Source organism: Paramormyrops kingsleyae, chromosome 23, assembly GCF_048594095.1.
Source record: "Paramormyrops kingsleyae isolate MSU_618 chromosome 23, PKINGS_0.4, whole genome shotgun sequence".
NCBI lineage: Eukaryota > Metazoa > Chordata > Actinopteri > Osteoglossiformes > Mormyridae > Paramormyrops > Paramormyrops kingsleyae.
Window position 1 is genome coordinate 24,225,749 of NC_132819.1, and position 13,722 is coordinate 24,239,470.

General features: G+C 47.2%; 1 protein-coding gene across 6 annotated transcripts in view; it reads right to left on the minus strand.

Moving 5' to 3' along the window:
- The window catches only part of phf14 (PHD finger protein 14), a 75,865-nt gene that overhangs the window by 36,659 nt on the left and 25,484 nt on the right, over positions 1-13,722 (minus strand). For 3 of the 6 annotated variants that reach the window (XR_011984912.1, XM_072705499.1, XM_072705497.1), the window contains exons 14-16: positions 13,086-13,248; positions 7,543-7,599; positions 7,296-7,417 (exon numbers count right to left, since the gene is read on the minus strand). Coding sequence is in view for 5 of the 6 variants with exons in the window: in XM_072705499.1 (XP_072561600.1) it covers positions 7,296-7,417; positions 7,543-7,599; positions 13,086-13,248 (342 nt within the window). In the remaining variant the exon portion in view is untranslated. Of the gene's footprint in view, positions 1-2,987; positions 4,977-7,295; positions 7,418-7,542; positions 7,600-13,085; positions 13,249-13,722 lie in introns of those variants that run through there. The other 3 variants (XM_072705501.1, XM_072705498.1, XM_072705500.1) reach the window with 3 other exon arrangements.

Sequence of the window (13,722 nt, forward strand, 5' to 3'; positions counted from 1 at the left end):
CACCTCCAGCACAAACATCAGTACACCATACCACATGATGGTACACCATGTCAGTGCATCACCTCCAACACAAACATCAGTACACCATACCACATGATGGTACACCATGTCAGTGCATCACCTCCAACACAAACATCAGTACACCATACCACATGATGGTACACCATGTCAGTGCATCACCTCCAGCACAAACATCAGTACACCATACCACATGATGGTACACCATGTCAGTGCATCACCTCCAGCACAAACATCAGTACACCATACCACATGATGGTACACCATGTCAGTGCATCACCTCCAGCACAAACATCAGTACACCATACCACATGATGGTACACCATGTCAGTGCATCACCTCCAACACAAACATCAGTACACCATACCACATGATGGTACACCATGTCAGTGCATCACCTCCCGCACAAACATCAGTACACCATACCACATGATGGTACACCATGTCAGTGCATCACCTCCAACACAAACATCAGTACACCATACCACATGATGGTACACCATGTCAGTGCATCACCTCCAACACAAACATCAGTACACCATACCACATGATGGTACACCATGTCAGTGCATCACCTCCAGCACAAACATCAGTACACCATACCACATGATGGTACACCATGTCAGTGCATCACCTCCAACACAAATATCAGTACACCATACCACATGATGGTACACCATGTCAGTGCATCACCTCCAGCACAAACATCAGTACACCATACCACATGATGGTACACCATGTCAGTGCATCACCTCCAGCACAAACATCAGTACACCATACCACATGATGGTACACCATGTCAGTGCATCACCTCCAACACAAACATCAGTACACCATACCACATGATGGTACACCATGTCAGTGCATCACCTCCCGCACAAACATCAGTACACCATACCACATGATGGTACACCATGTCAGTGCATCACCTCCAACACAAACATCAGTACACCATACCACATGATGGTACACCATGTCAGTGCATCACCTCCAACACAAACATCAGTACACCATACCACATGATGGTACACCATGTCAGTGCATCACCTCCAGCACAAACATCAGTACACCATACCACATGATGGTACACCATGTCAGTGCATCACCTCCAACACAAATATCAGTACACCATACCACATGATGGTACACCATGTCAGTGCATCACCTCCAACACAAACATCAGTACACCATACCACATGATGGTACACCATGTCAGTGCATCACCTCCAGCACAAACATCAGTACACCATACCACATGATGGTACACCATGTCAGTGCATCACCTCCAACACAAATATCAGTTGCATACAGCGACTGACAAACAAAAGCATGTACCCCAAGAAAGACTGGGGAAATTAAATGGCAGGAACAGCAGCTTTTAGCTTTTATGGGTGATAGCAAAGGACTCATAGCTTGACCTCTGATTCCTGATGTGTGCCTCTGCCACAGTGCACAGTTGGGCTTGCAGTGAGATGGTCGATTAAGGCCCGTTTTTCTGACGTCCGGGCATATGAATTAATCATTAAGGTTTCCCTCAAAGGAGGCGGCACCAAACGCTGCACAGGCATAAAGCAGGAGCCTCTTATTCAGCATATGACTGGCGGACACAAAGACTGACGAAACCCCAGAAGCTACAGCCATTTTCTTCGCTGTATTGGTCCTTCTAGACAAAATAACTTTCTGAATTTATCGCAGAGGGGCAGAGTAATTACCTGAGGAGCGACCACGTGACGGGATCGATGGCGAACAATGCTCCCGCGCATCGACCGTGCCGATGACAAACTGCGTCCGCGGCGTTTCTGCGGGCCCCATCTATGGAGGGGGTGGATTATCCGACTTTCCAAGCCTCCCCCTTTTTGATTTACTGTTAGGGAGTTGCAACATTATTAAAGAGGCTCTGTTTTACAAGGGGGCCGTGATAAATGGGTCGCAGGAGCCAGGCGCTACGAGGAGGCAGGGATGGAGTCTGCACTTCTCACGGTTTCAGAGTGACGGCACTCTTTCTGTCGACGGAGCACCTCCAGCCAGGAAACGCACCAGGATGACGGGGAAAACTTCCTGCTGACCGTGCATTTAAAAGTGTGTGTGAGATGCATGGAAGATACCAGGCACTGGGGGCGGGGGCATGTGAGTTTGGAAGTTGAGCAATCCTGAGGTGGTGTGGGAGCAGATCCCAGAAGAGGGACAGAGGGAGGTGGAGACAAAGACTAAAAAATTGGAAAGATATAAAGTAATAAATTTCATCCCTCCCACACACAGCCAGAAGAGGTGTGGGGGCTCAATTCTGATGGGGGGAGTCAGCAAAACAAAATGCTGCCGTTAAATCATCTCCCAGGATCCCATGTGACAACAGTAATGGGAAATGTGCTCATCATTCGAAAGGTTAGCCCCCTTGTCCAGGGACACCCATCCCCTGCTGCGGCCCCAGCTGGCTGCTCTAACCGTGGCAACGGGGCGACTGACTCCTTTCCGTGGGATTCGACACCGGGGATGAGCAATGGTGGCATTTAGGTGCCCGCCACGGTGCGCTGATTCTATCTCGGCGCTCCCTGTCTGGGGCGTGGCTCCGCGATGCTGCCGGCGAAGTCCCCGCTGTTATTTATGCCGGGATGCCGGCCTCCGCGGCTACATCATACTTCACGGGTGTCTTGTTATGCAGTTAACCAGACTGTCCGTAAAAGCTCCTTACTTACGCCCGGCGGCGGGAAGGATGGAGAGGAAGCAGCTGTCCCCCTCCCACGATGCCCTGGGGCGGCTCTGGCGGAGCCACCAGACCCTCAGCAGTCCTGCCTGGCTGAAGGAAAATCCCAACATCCATCATGTTTCGGGTAACAAAGATTTTGGGGGGGGCCACAAAGGGGGGAAAAAAAAAAAGAAAGAAAAAAAGTTGGATGTTCAAGAGCTCTCAAGGCGGCGGCGCAGTTGCAACAATTAATTGGTGCATTAAAACCCATTTATCACAGAGGCGATAAGGTGAAAGAGTCAAGAGTTTATTAAACCGCGCGCGATACAAAGCGACAGCTACCACTTCACATTCGCTAGCGGGAATAGGGGGAGAAAATCCCCAGCAGACACGACATTCATGAAATCAGCAAAAATAACAATAAAAAATACGAGCGGTTTACCTTACTGAGTAGGAACAACACAGGTTCATTAATTAATAAATAAGAACAGCGAATAAATAACCACATTCTAAATGCTGCATAGTCTAATGCAAAGATTGATTATCTTGATCTCCCCCCCCCCCCGGACAATGCAAAGGTCAATAGTGAAATAAAGTAGGCAGAGAAACAAATACGGATATCCCCCCCACCCCACACACACACCTTAAACTACTGCTTAAAAGGGCTACTGCGTATCTAAACATACTCCGAATGGCTGAAACACCACGTTCACATCATTAGATTAGTCAGAAGTCATACATGAATAAAAGCGACCATGTACACAGTAAGTATATCTTGCTGTCAGGACATCAAAGTACATTAAAACCATCAAGTATTCTTGACAAGGGTGGGAGTCTTATTGCAAACCGGAATGCTAAGAGAAGAAAAAAAATATATATGTATAAATAAATCCAGACCCTCGACATGATAGATTTTTACTTCATGTAAGCAATTTTCGGGATCCTATTTAGGGAGGTGGTCCTAATCCCCGTGCCATCAAAGCGAAAAGGCCCGGACGCCCGAGGACAGCAGATGACACATGTCATGTGCTCTGACAGGCCGTGAGGCAAAAACTCAGCAGACAGCACAAACTGAGGGGCACCGTGGAGAGGGCATGAACGGGAAAAAGTGCGGGTGGGGAGGGGGGTGACAGGGGGGAGGGGGTGTGAAGCCATTCAAACACTTGTCAAAATCACAGCGAGGCTCCCAGCTTCCCCGGCCATGAGAAACGGGCATCTGCATGCCATAAGAACACGAAGACGACAGAAGAGGAACACCGCTAGAAGACGTTTCTATGATTATCACTCATTATCATTCCTATAGATGCCAAGAATGTTGGTTGGGGGGGGGGGGTGGAAGAGTTGGTCACGCTCCACCGAAGCTTAAAAATGCAGAGGTGTGCATGCGGTGGATATGTGGCTGATGATCAAGTGTGCACGGCATTCAGACGGAAAAAAAACCCTGCATATTACTTTGAATGCATTACTCCAGTCAATAACATTGATCGGATCCTCTGACAAGCAGTTTGTGGGATTCCAGAAAGCGGTAGTAGACCGTCACGAGCGAGAAGGTCCACGAGCCTCGATGGACTTCTACGAGTCTGGCCCTCGGAGACACGTAATGCCGAGAAAGTCGCCCCCCTCCCTCCCATCCTATCTAACGAAGCTGTCGGTCGTGTGGAACGAACACGATTCCTGTGGGTGGAGATGGATGTGGGCAGAGGAGAGGAATCAGTCATTTCGCCTCAGGAAATTCGGGAGAAGTACAGACGTCCGGGAGAAAAGGTGCAGAGTCAGTTGGCGGAGGAAGCCGCCATCCATTCAGAGACTAGTCCCAACGCCGTGCCCCCAAAACGCTGACGGCAAACTAGTCCTCAGTGACGAACAGAAAAAAAGTCCTTGCCAATGTGCACGAAAAAAGAATCCCTTCCTTTCTTGGAGATGATCGCAGATAACTACCAACTGGCCACGGCTCCATAAACCTGCCACCTCATCTTAGCCGATTGTTATTTGTATGTTTTTTTTTTTTTCTTTCCTTTTTTTGTTTTTTTTTTTTTTCCTTTCCCCGTTTCCCTTTTCTCACGATTTTCACAGGACTGTTTGTGAGCCATGACAGAGTCCATGGCGAGGCCTGGTTTGGGTCAGCAGATGGTCAGAGCTGGTGATCGTGATCTGGGACTCCCGCCCCACCTGCCGAGATTCTTCAAACGATTCAAATTTGCCTCTCTAAGCCAATGGTCATCAGTCCAGAGCAGGTGGGCTTTTTAGGGGAGGTGGGTGGCCCAGCTCTCAAAACCTGTGCAATGCAAAGATACAAAGAGTCAGGGCAACAGACCTCCAGACCCTGACCTTCAAACCTGACCCCAAACCCAGACCTTCAACCACAAGCTCTGGTGTTTAAGCTACCCCAACTAAAGACCCCACTTAACAAACCTTAGGGGCCTACAGTCCAACCCGTGCCCCTAAAGCGAAGTTAATCAGCAGTCTCACCTTAAGTGCTCATACCCATTTAGCTCTTAAAGGCCAGTTTGACTTAGTCTTTTCGTAATCTTATTTCATACTGAGGTCACAGAGCTTTGAATACAATATAAAAGCATTTAACCTTGGGACGGTCAATCACAAGGGACCTTTCAGAGTTATGGATCTTGCCAGCACAGATAAATCATCTTCAAACATAAATACTTTGGCTTGCAAAGCTAATGAGGGGACAGTTCTACTGCGATCTGCAATAAAAAAGAAAAACCTAACCAAGTAACCATGATAAAACAATAAGACCCTGATCATCATCAGCAAGAAAACTCAATTGCATGAATGCACAAGATAATTTGATATCGAAAACATTCTAAACCAGCTTTTACAATAGATATTTTTCATGTATTAAAGGGCACATTTTAAAGTCTCATTAGAGGGATAACAGAAGGCAATTTCTGGGTCGAGATACCAGGCCTCACAGGGGTCAACGACTTGCTTTCAGAAGAATATAAATATACTGTCTATGTATGCTAATATAGCTCATATAATAACAATAGTGATACTTTCTATTTCCATTCCTCAGTGTTTTGCGATCATCCACTCTGCATACAGGGATGTGTGTGTTTTGCTAATTTCACAACAGAGAAATGTTTTTAAGAAGCAGAAAGCACAACAACCCATGACACTGGGGGGGGGGGGGGGGGGGGGGGGCACCAAAAACAGCCACAGCTGAAAATCATTGACTGACCAGGACCTCTTTCGTTACAGCTTTGTACAGTAAGCTAGCATTAGGCAGCAGGATGGTGGATTTGTACCTCTGTCCGAGAATATCCTGAAGCTGAGAACCAGACCTTTCCCAGGTTAAGAGGTGAAGATCAGGTGAATTAATGCATGGGGCCTCCATCAGAGGCGTCAAGCACAGCGGCCCATCCCACACTGCCCTAGCGGCACGCCACATTCGCTGCCTTCACGCTTCAGCTGAGCTCTTAATGAATTAAGCCTAATTAATTGCGCCACACGATTCAAGACACGTGACAGTGCTACCTGACTACATTTTAGCTTGCATTAATCAAACTGGAGAAAATTGATAATTTGACAAAGCTTAATACAAACATGCTTTCAAATTTATTTTACTCAAAGTAGTTATTTAAATTTTTCAAGGACAATAGAAAAAGAATTGTTGATTAATTGAAAGTTTATTATTAAATATTATACTATTAGTTTTAAGAAAAATGTTTGATTTCATGTTCAGACAACAAAATAAGAATGTGTTTAGATAAAGCATTAACACAATTTTAACAGCGGAACCGCATGTAATTAGGAGCTCGTCCAGACCGTAAACACCCTTTACACTGGGTTCTGTGTACCCACATTTGGCACTAAAATGGCACTTTTACATTAGGACACAAAGCAACGTGGCCTAGGCTATGCTGAAGTGCAAATCACACATTAACATCATTCAGAGGGTCTTTGTGAGATACAGATGCCTGAACGTCATATTATAGCACTAGCACAACTCTCAGATAGTCAACATGAAACTCACATTATGGTGAGATAGGAGCATCATGGGAAAACCATCTGCACCATTTCAGTAACATCTGTCATGACAGACAAACTCACAATTCTGAGTTTATAGTAATTGTGGAATTAATAGAATTAATCTAAGGCATCAAATGCTATACAGGTAAGTGAAACGTAAGGTTTTTTTTGATAAAATGCACAAATGTCCAACATGCTAATTTGCATTAATGTACAAAATAATACATAAGTAGATATGGTCTTCCTGAAAATATGCTTTTATGGCACAACATCCTGTATCCATGTCATGCTACATAAAACTACATATTTGCTGTATGTTTTTAATACACTCAGTTTACATCAACAAAAAAAGCAGACAGCTGTGTTTGCTGAGCAGCTTCCTGAACACAGAGCCGCACTAACACTTCTGTCAGGTTTACTGTGGTCCAGTGGTAGGAATGATAAATAAAGATGGTCTCATACTGCTTATTTTGATGGAAACCTCGCGAATGCGTACGGAGGTCCGAGACCCGCCGGAACGCGACCACGTTCACTCACTCAGCCACGGCGCCGCCTGGAAGGATGTCGCCTGACCGGAGAGCACGCTCGGATCACCAGCACTCACCTCACGAGGTTCTCGTTGTCGCCGGGTCCCTTGCAGGTGACGCACTCGGTCCTGGTGTCATCCGCCTTGGGCTTCTTCTGCGCGGCCGGCTGCCGCTGTCGCCGCTCCCGTGGAGGCGGTTCCTGCAGGGAAAGTGATCGGTCAGAACACTTCCAGCAGTCGGGGGAGGATCGACGCTGCCTGTCCCCCCCTCCCCCCCCACCCCACCAGGGTGTATCACACGAGGTTCTGGCGCACTAGGGCCTACCTCGATCTTCTCTTCCTCGCACAGGGAAACACGCTTTCGCTTCTGGCCTCTGGTTCTCTGGAAGGACCAGAACACACTGATTACCCCTTAAAGGAACCACGGGGGCTCCCACGAATAAGAAACCCAAATACGCAGAACGTTAAGAGAGAGATGTGAGTATTATTGACAGGCCACTCGCGGCTATGTCACGTGGTAACTGCTCCACATCAGCACAGAAAAAGTACAACTAGGGATGTGCAGATCTGCATCTTTTCAGTTCCAATCTGATTCCGATACCGATTATGTTAGTAAAATATTAGTAGATTAATATTTGAATATATTAAATATATATAATATATATTTATACTTTATTTTTAGACTAGTAAATACAGATCAAAAAATTATGCCATAAATGTTTAATTAGACTATTAAACATACATAACATACTGCACATCTTGTTTTAAGCGTTTTTGAGGTATTTGCCATTGAATTTGAATCTCTTCCAAGCCAGAATACGTAAGTGACGAATGTTCTCCCCCTGGCAACAGCGTCACATAAGACTTCCCTGCGATCGCAGCCCCTCGTGTATCACAACCTGCAGAGAATGCGCAAAACAGCCCAAGCCAGCCACTCGAAATCATCCACTGCTTTTTTCATATAACACGCGTTGTATAACATGCGCTTTGTTTAGTGGGATTTTCCACTAAACAGGACTCCCACCTCTCAAAACTTTGTTTTTTGCAAATCGCTATGCTACAAGTTGTTTTTTAAAAGCATAAACCAGGACCAGAGCATCACTCTCATATCTGCTGTTCTTGCACTCCCCCTACTGCATAGGTTATGCGCATGACATCACAGCAGGCGGAGGTCACTGCGCTCACACCCACTGAGTAGCAAACAGGCTGAGTGGCAGCGTTAGCGTTCAGCTTTATTGCTGCAAAAACGCATCTAAAATGGGGAAGAGCTGTCGTGTGATAGATTGTACAAAGACATTTAACATAAAAACACTACATGAGTAAGTATTGGACGTGGATCGGACACGAATGGCCTACACCCGATCTGTCAGATAGGTCTGGATTAGCGCGGATATTGATCCGAATATCAGATCGGTGAATAACTAAATAAAACCTTAAATTCATAGTGCTGAGGGAAAAAGCCTCTTTTCTATTACAAAGTAATCATCTGCTTTTCATTTAGATCCAACTCATGTGACCTCGACCTACAAAAACACTACAGATTCCTCAAATGAAAAACCAGGAACCGAACAGTGCTCAGACACTTGGTTAGTTCAGCAAAAATATTGCTAATTTATTGGTCTTATAACAAAAATAATTACTTTGTTCATTTGTTTATATACACACACACATATTTTATATTTTAAGTTCAAGTAGTAATAAATTGAAACCCAAATTATAGTTCTAAGAGCTGCTCAAAAAGTTCATTGAAAAACAGTCTCACTAAGTGCATTTTAAATAGTAACACCTTTGCAATAACATTAAACACCAAACATTTGTGTTTGGTATCTCTTTTGGAGCCAGTGACTACAATCGCAATTAAAAGCAAAATGGCAAGAACACAACTGAATGAGTCAGTCAAAATAATTATGACAAAAAAATGTCTGTGTGGAGGATGTGTGCAGGTGTATTAAACATTGCTTGTCAATGAACTTTTGTTATGAAACCAATAAATTGGCAAGATTGTTACAGAATTAAGCAAAAGTCCCAAGATTTTCTGTGAGCACTGTATCTGTACCGTGATGCCGCTCCACCGTGCCGCAGAACGGCTCATCTCCCTGGGCGAGACCAGCTCTGTCTGGGGCCCAAAACGCCTAGTGAATAACACACACCAGCTTGGCAGATTCCGACTTTTAGAATAAGTCAGCGGGCGGACGAAGGCACCTTTTAAAAGGGAAGAGAAATCGATGACATATTTAAACAGATTGCGGGAACAATTCCATCTGTTGGCACTGGCGGGACACCGCGAGGCAGACGGAGCGCTTAGCGTCATAACTGCTAAGTGCTAAGGCGCTGCCAATTGGCACCCGGATTCACCGGCACCTCTACCGCATCACCAGGCCAGACAAAGGCGCGCGTTTATTCGATTACTTGTCTATCGCGGCAGGCTCGAGCATGGAGAATTATTAGGGCAGAAGATCAGAAGTAGCTGGACGCTAATACTGGGTCACAGGGGTGAACAGTGAGCATCCGGGCTCAACAGACACTGGTTAGCTGGAGTCAGGCTGCGGGCCTGACTGCTACTGAAGCACTTTATTAATGACCAGGGGGGTAAGTAATATTAAGGGTGAAATATTGTACTGGATTTGGAGGAGGGCATTTTGGGCTAGCATACACACGATCAGAGGCGCTTATCCGAAACCCCCGGTGTACAACGTCACACGCGGTCGTTCACAAAGGCAGATGGGGCAAACCCCAAGATAGAAAGGGGGGGGCAGGGCCAGCTGGACCTCAGGACGGGCAGAGCACCGCCCCCCAGAAAGAGCGAATTATAACTCGGGGTGGCATCACTATTGGGTGGGGTGGGGTGGGGTGTTTTTTTAAACATTTGGCATGCAAAGCAGGGGCTACACCACATGAGTTTGAAGATGAATTCAGTGCTGATATGCCACTGGCCAGAGGCACAGCAGAAGATCACCGCTGCGTAATCCCCAGGCTCCGACCACACTGCCCCAAAACACACACACGCTCACAGCAGAAGATCACCACTGCGTAATCCCCAGGCTCCGACCACACTGCCCCAAAACACACACACACACGCTCACAGCAGAAGATCACCACTGCGTAATCCCCAGGCTCCGACCACACTGCCCCAAAACACACACACGCTCACAGCAGAAGATCACCGCTGCGTAATCCCCAGGCTCCGACCACACTGCCCCAAAACACACACACGCTCACAGCAGAAGATCACCGCTGCGTAATCCCCAGGCTCCGACCACACTGCCCCAAAACACACACACGCTCACAGCAGAAGATCACCGCTGCGTAATCCCCAGGCTCCGACCACACTGCCCCAAAACACACACACGCTCACAGCAGAAGATCACCGCTGCGTAATCCCCAGGCTCCGACCACACTGCTCCAAAACACACACACACACGCTCACAGCAGAAGATCACCGCTGCGTAATCCCCAGGCTCCGACCACACTGCCCCAAAACACACACACGCTCACAGCAGAAGATCACCACTGCGTAATCCCCAGGCTCCGACCACACTGCCCCAAAACACACACACACACGCTCACAGCAGAAGATCACCACTGCGTAATCCCCAGGCTCCGACCACACTGCCCCAAAACACACACACACACGCTCACAGTAGAAGATCACCACTGCGTAATCCCCAGGCTCCGACCACACTGCCCCAAAACACACACACACACGCTCACAGCAGAAGATCACCACTGCGTAATCCCCAGGCTCCGACCACACTGCCCCAAAACACACACACACACGCTCACAGCAGAAGATCACCACTGCGTAATCCCCAGGCTCCGACCACACTGCCCCAAAACACACGCACACACACAGGTTGGTAATTATATCTTTGTGGGGGCTCTCCATTCATTTCTATGGGGAGAACTCTAATCACAACATGACAACCTTAACCCCTACCCAGCCCTATCCTTAACCATAAGAAACCAAACAAAAGACTTTTTGACATTATTACTTTTTTGATTGCATTCACAGATCTTTGTATAGACCTGAAAAAAATAGTCCCCACAACGTAAAAATAACAGGTTTTTAATTATATTGTGGGGAACATTTGGTCCCCACAAAGTAATATAAACCTAATCCACACACACACACACACTTTTTTTCCTCTATATATCCTTCATGTACATTTTTCATTCTCCTCCTCTTTTTAGTATCACAGGAAAGAAAACCTGAGGACAATGGAGAGCCATTTTTGTGACAGTGGGGTTCTCCACACACTCCCTCATTTGAAAGGGTGCCCAGCACTATTCCGTCGCTCTGCAGAGGAAAATCAACCGACAATGAGGGTATTTATTTAAAAAAAGAAAAGCTAGAAGCTGCATCTAGGTGTTTCAATGGCCATTTCGGGAGGGAGGGTTCCACGCTTCCCAAAGCGCCGCTGTTCCGTTTGTGAGTAAGGAGGGGGGTGGGTATCGACGGAGTTTAAAAACAAAGGGGGGAGACAAAGAGTGAGGGCTGCAGTGAGATCTTTCCAATGATTTGAAGCCTCTTTGTCTTCTTTAAGGGGAGCGACGGGTCGGCCCACTATTGGGGGATCTGGGCTTGGTGGACCGAGATAAGGGTGAGCGACAGAGGCGGGAGAAGAGGGCTGAGCGGGGGGAGGCCACGTCAGCAGGATGTATGCCGTGGGGGGGGGAGGGGCATATTACGCAGTGGGGAGAGGAGTATTACGGCAGAGAATGAAGAGCCTATGGTGGCCAGAGGGTGGGCAATACAGCAGGTAGTCACACAGAGAGACAGTAACCAGCAGCACACAAGCCCGAAAAAATAAAAAGGTTTCACTGGATTATCGGACATCCCTAAACCTCTGAGGATTTTTCATTTTATGCACGGCATATTTAAAAAGAGAAAATATGGTTATGGTTTCATTAAACCAAAATTGAGCTATTATATTATATTTAATGATAAAAAAATAATTGAGTCTTGAATAACTGAATGAAAAAAATAATTATCATACTAATTTATAATATCTAAAGCAGCCGGCTCAATTATTAGCCAAGGGAAATGGGGGAGGGGGGTCGCCTTCTGGGCTGGGTTTTACATCTGCTTCCCCTGACAGTGAAATTCAGTGGGTCATTGGGGAGAAACCCAGAGCCAATGGGGGGTGAGGCAAGAGGAGGAGTGGGTCTACTGGGGAGCCCCATGTGCGAGTGAGCGTGTGTGTGAGCGTGCGTGTGTGTATGTGTGTGAGCGTGCGTGCGAGCGTGCGTGTGTGTATGTGTGTGAGCGTGTGCGTGTGTGAGCGGTATCTGTGTCCAAGATGTCCAGAGACAGAACAGGGGGCCTCAATGATAAGACCCTAATGACCGATGGGATGCCCTCAAACATCCATCCACTGTAACTACTCTATTCTGGCCTATTCTGGGGGCCCAGTGCCTATGGGGGCGCACACACACACACACACACACACACACACACACGCACGCACGCACGCACGCACGCACGCACGCACGCACGCAGACACACACACACACACACGCAGACACACGCAGACACACACACACACACGCACACACACACACGCACACACACACACACACATGCAGACACACACACACACACACACACACACACGCGCAGACACACACACGCAGACACACACACCCCTACGGGCAAATTGTTAACTCCAGTTACCCATTTGTGGGGGCGAAAACTGGAGCACCCAGAGGAAACTCCCACGACACAAGAAAATGCAAACTCCGCAAAACATGGAGCCAGATTCAGGGCAGAACCAACGCTGTCCTTAGACATGTATGGCCATAAAGCCAAATGATGAGCTCAGAGCCTCAAAGCCTTATGATTCACTATTACAACAGGACACCAATTACCGTGTTTCTCACTTGGATTCTTTTGGGCTCAGGGGACACGTCCTGCGGAATGAACTTGATGGGGCCCTTGATCTGCCGCCTGGACCTCTTGGTGCCGTCAGGCAGCGTCTCCATGGCGATGTCGGCCTCATCGCTGCTGGCCTGGTCGCACTCCGAGCATTGCCTGGGGAAGCAGGCGGAGAGGGGTATTCAGGGACCGTCTAGTTTGTTTTTAAATGTGTGTGTGTGTTTAAGACCTACACTGTCACTGTAGAGGTAGTGTGTGTGTGTGTGTGTTTAAGACCTAGACTGTCACTGTAGAGGTAGTGTGTGTGTGTGTGTGTGTGTTTAAGACCTAGACTGTCACTGTAGAGGTAGTGTGTGTGTTTAAGACCTACACTGTCACTGTAGAAGTAGTGTGTGTGTGTTTAAGACCTACACTGTCACTGTAGAGGTAGTGTGTGTGTGTTTAAGACCTACACTGTCACTGTAGAGGTAGTGTGTGTGTGTGTGTGTAAGACCTACACTGTCACTGTAGAGGTAGTGTGTGTGTGTGTGTGTGTTTAAGACCTAGACTGTCACTGTAGAGGTAGTGTGTGTGTGTTTAAGACCTACACTGTCACTGTAGAAGTAGTGTGTGTGTGTTTAAGACCTACAC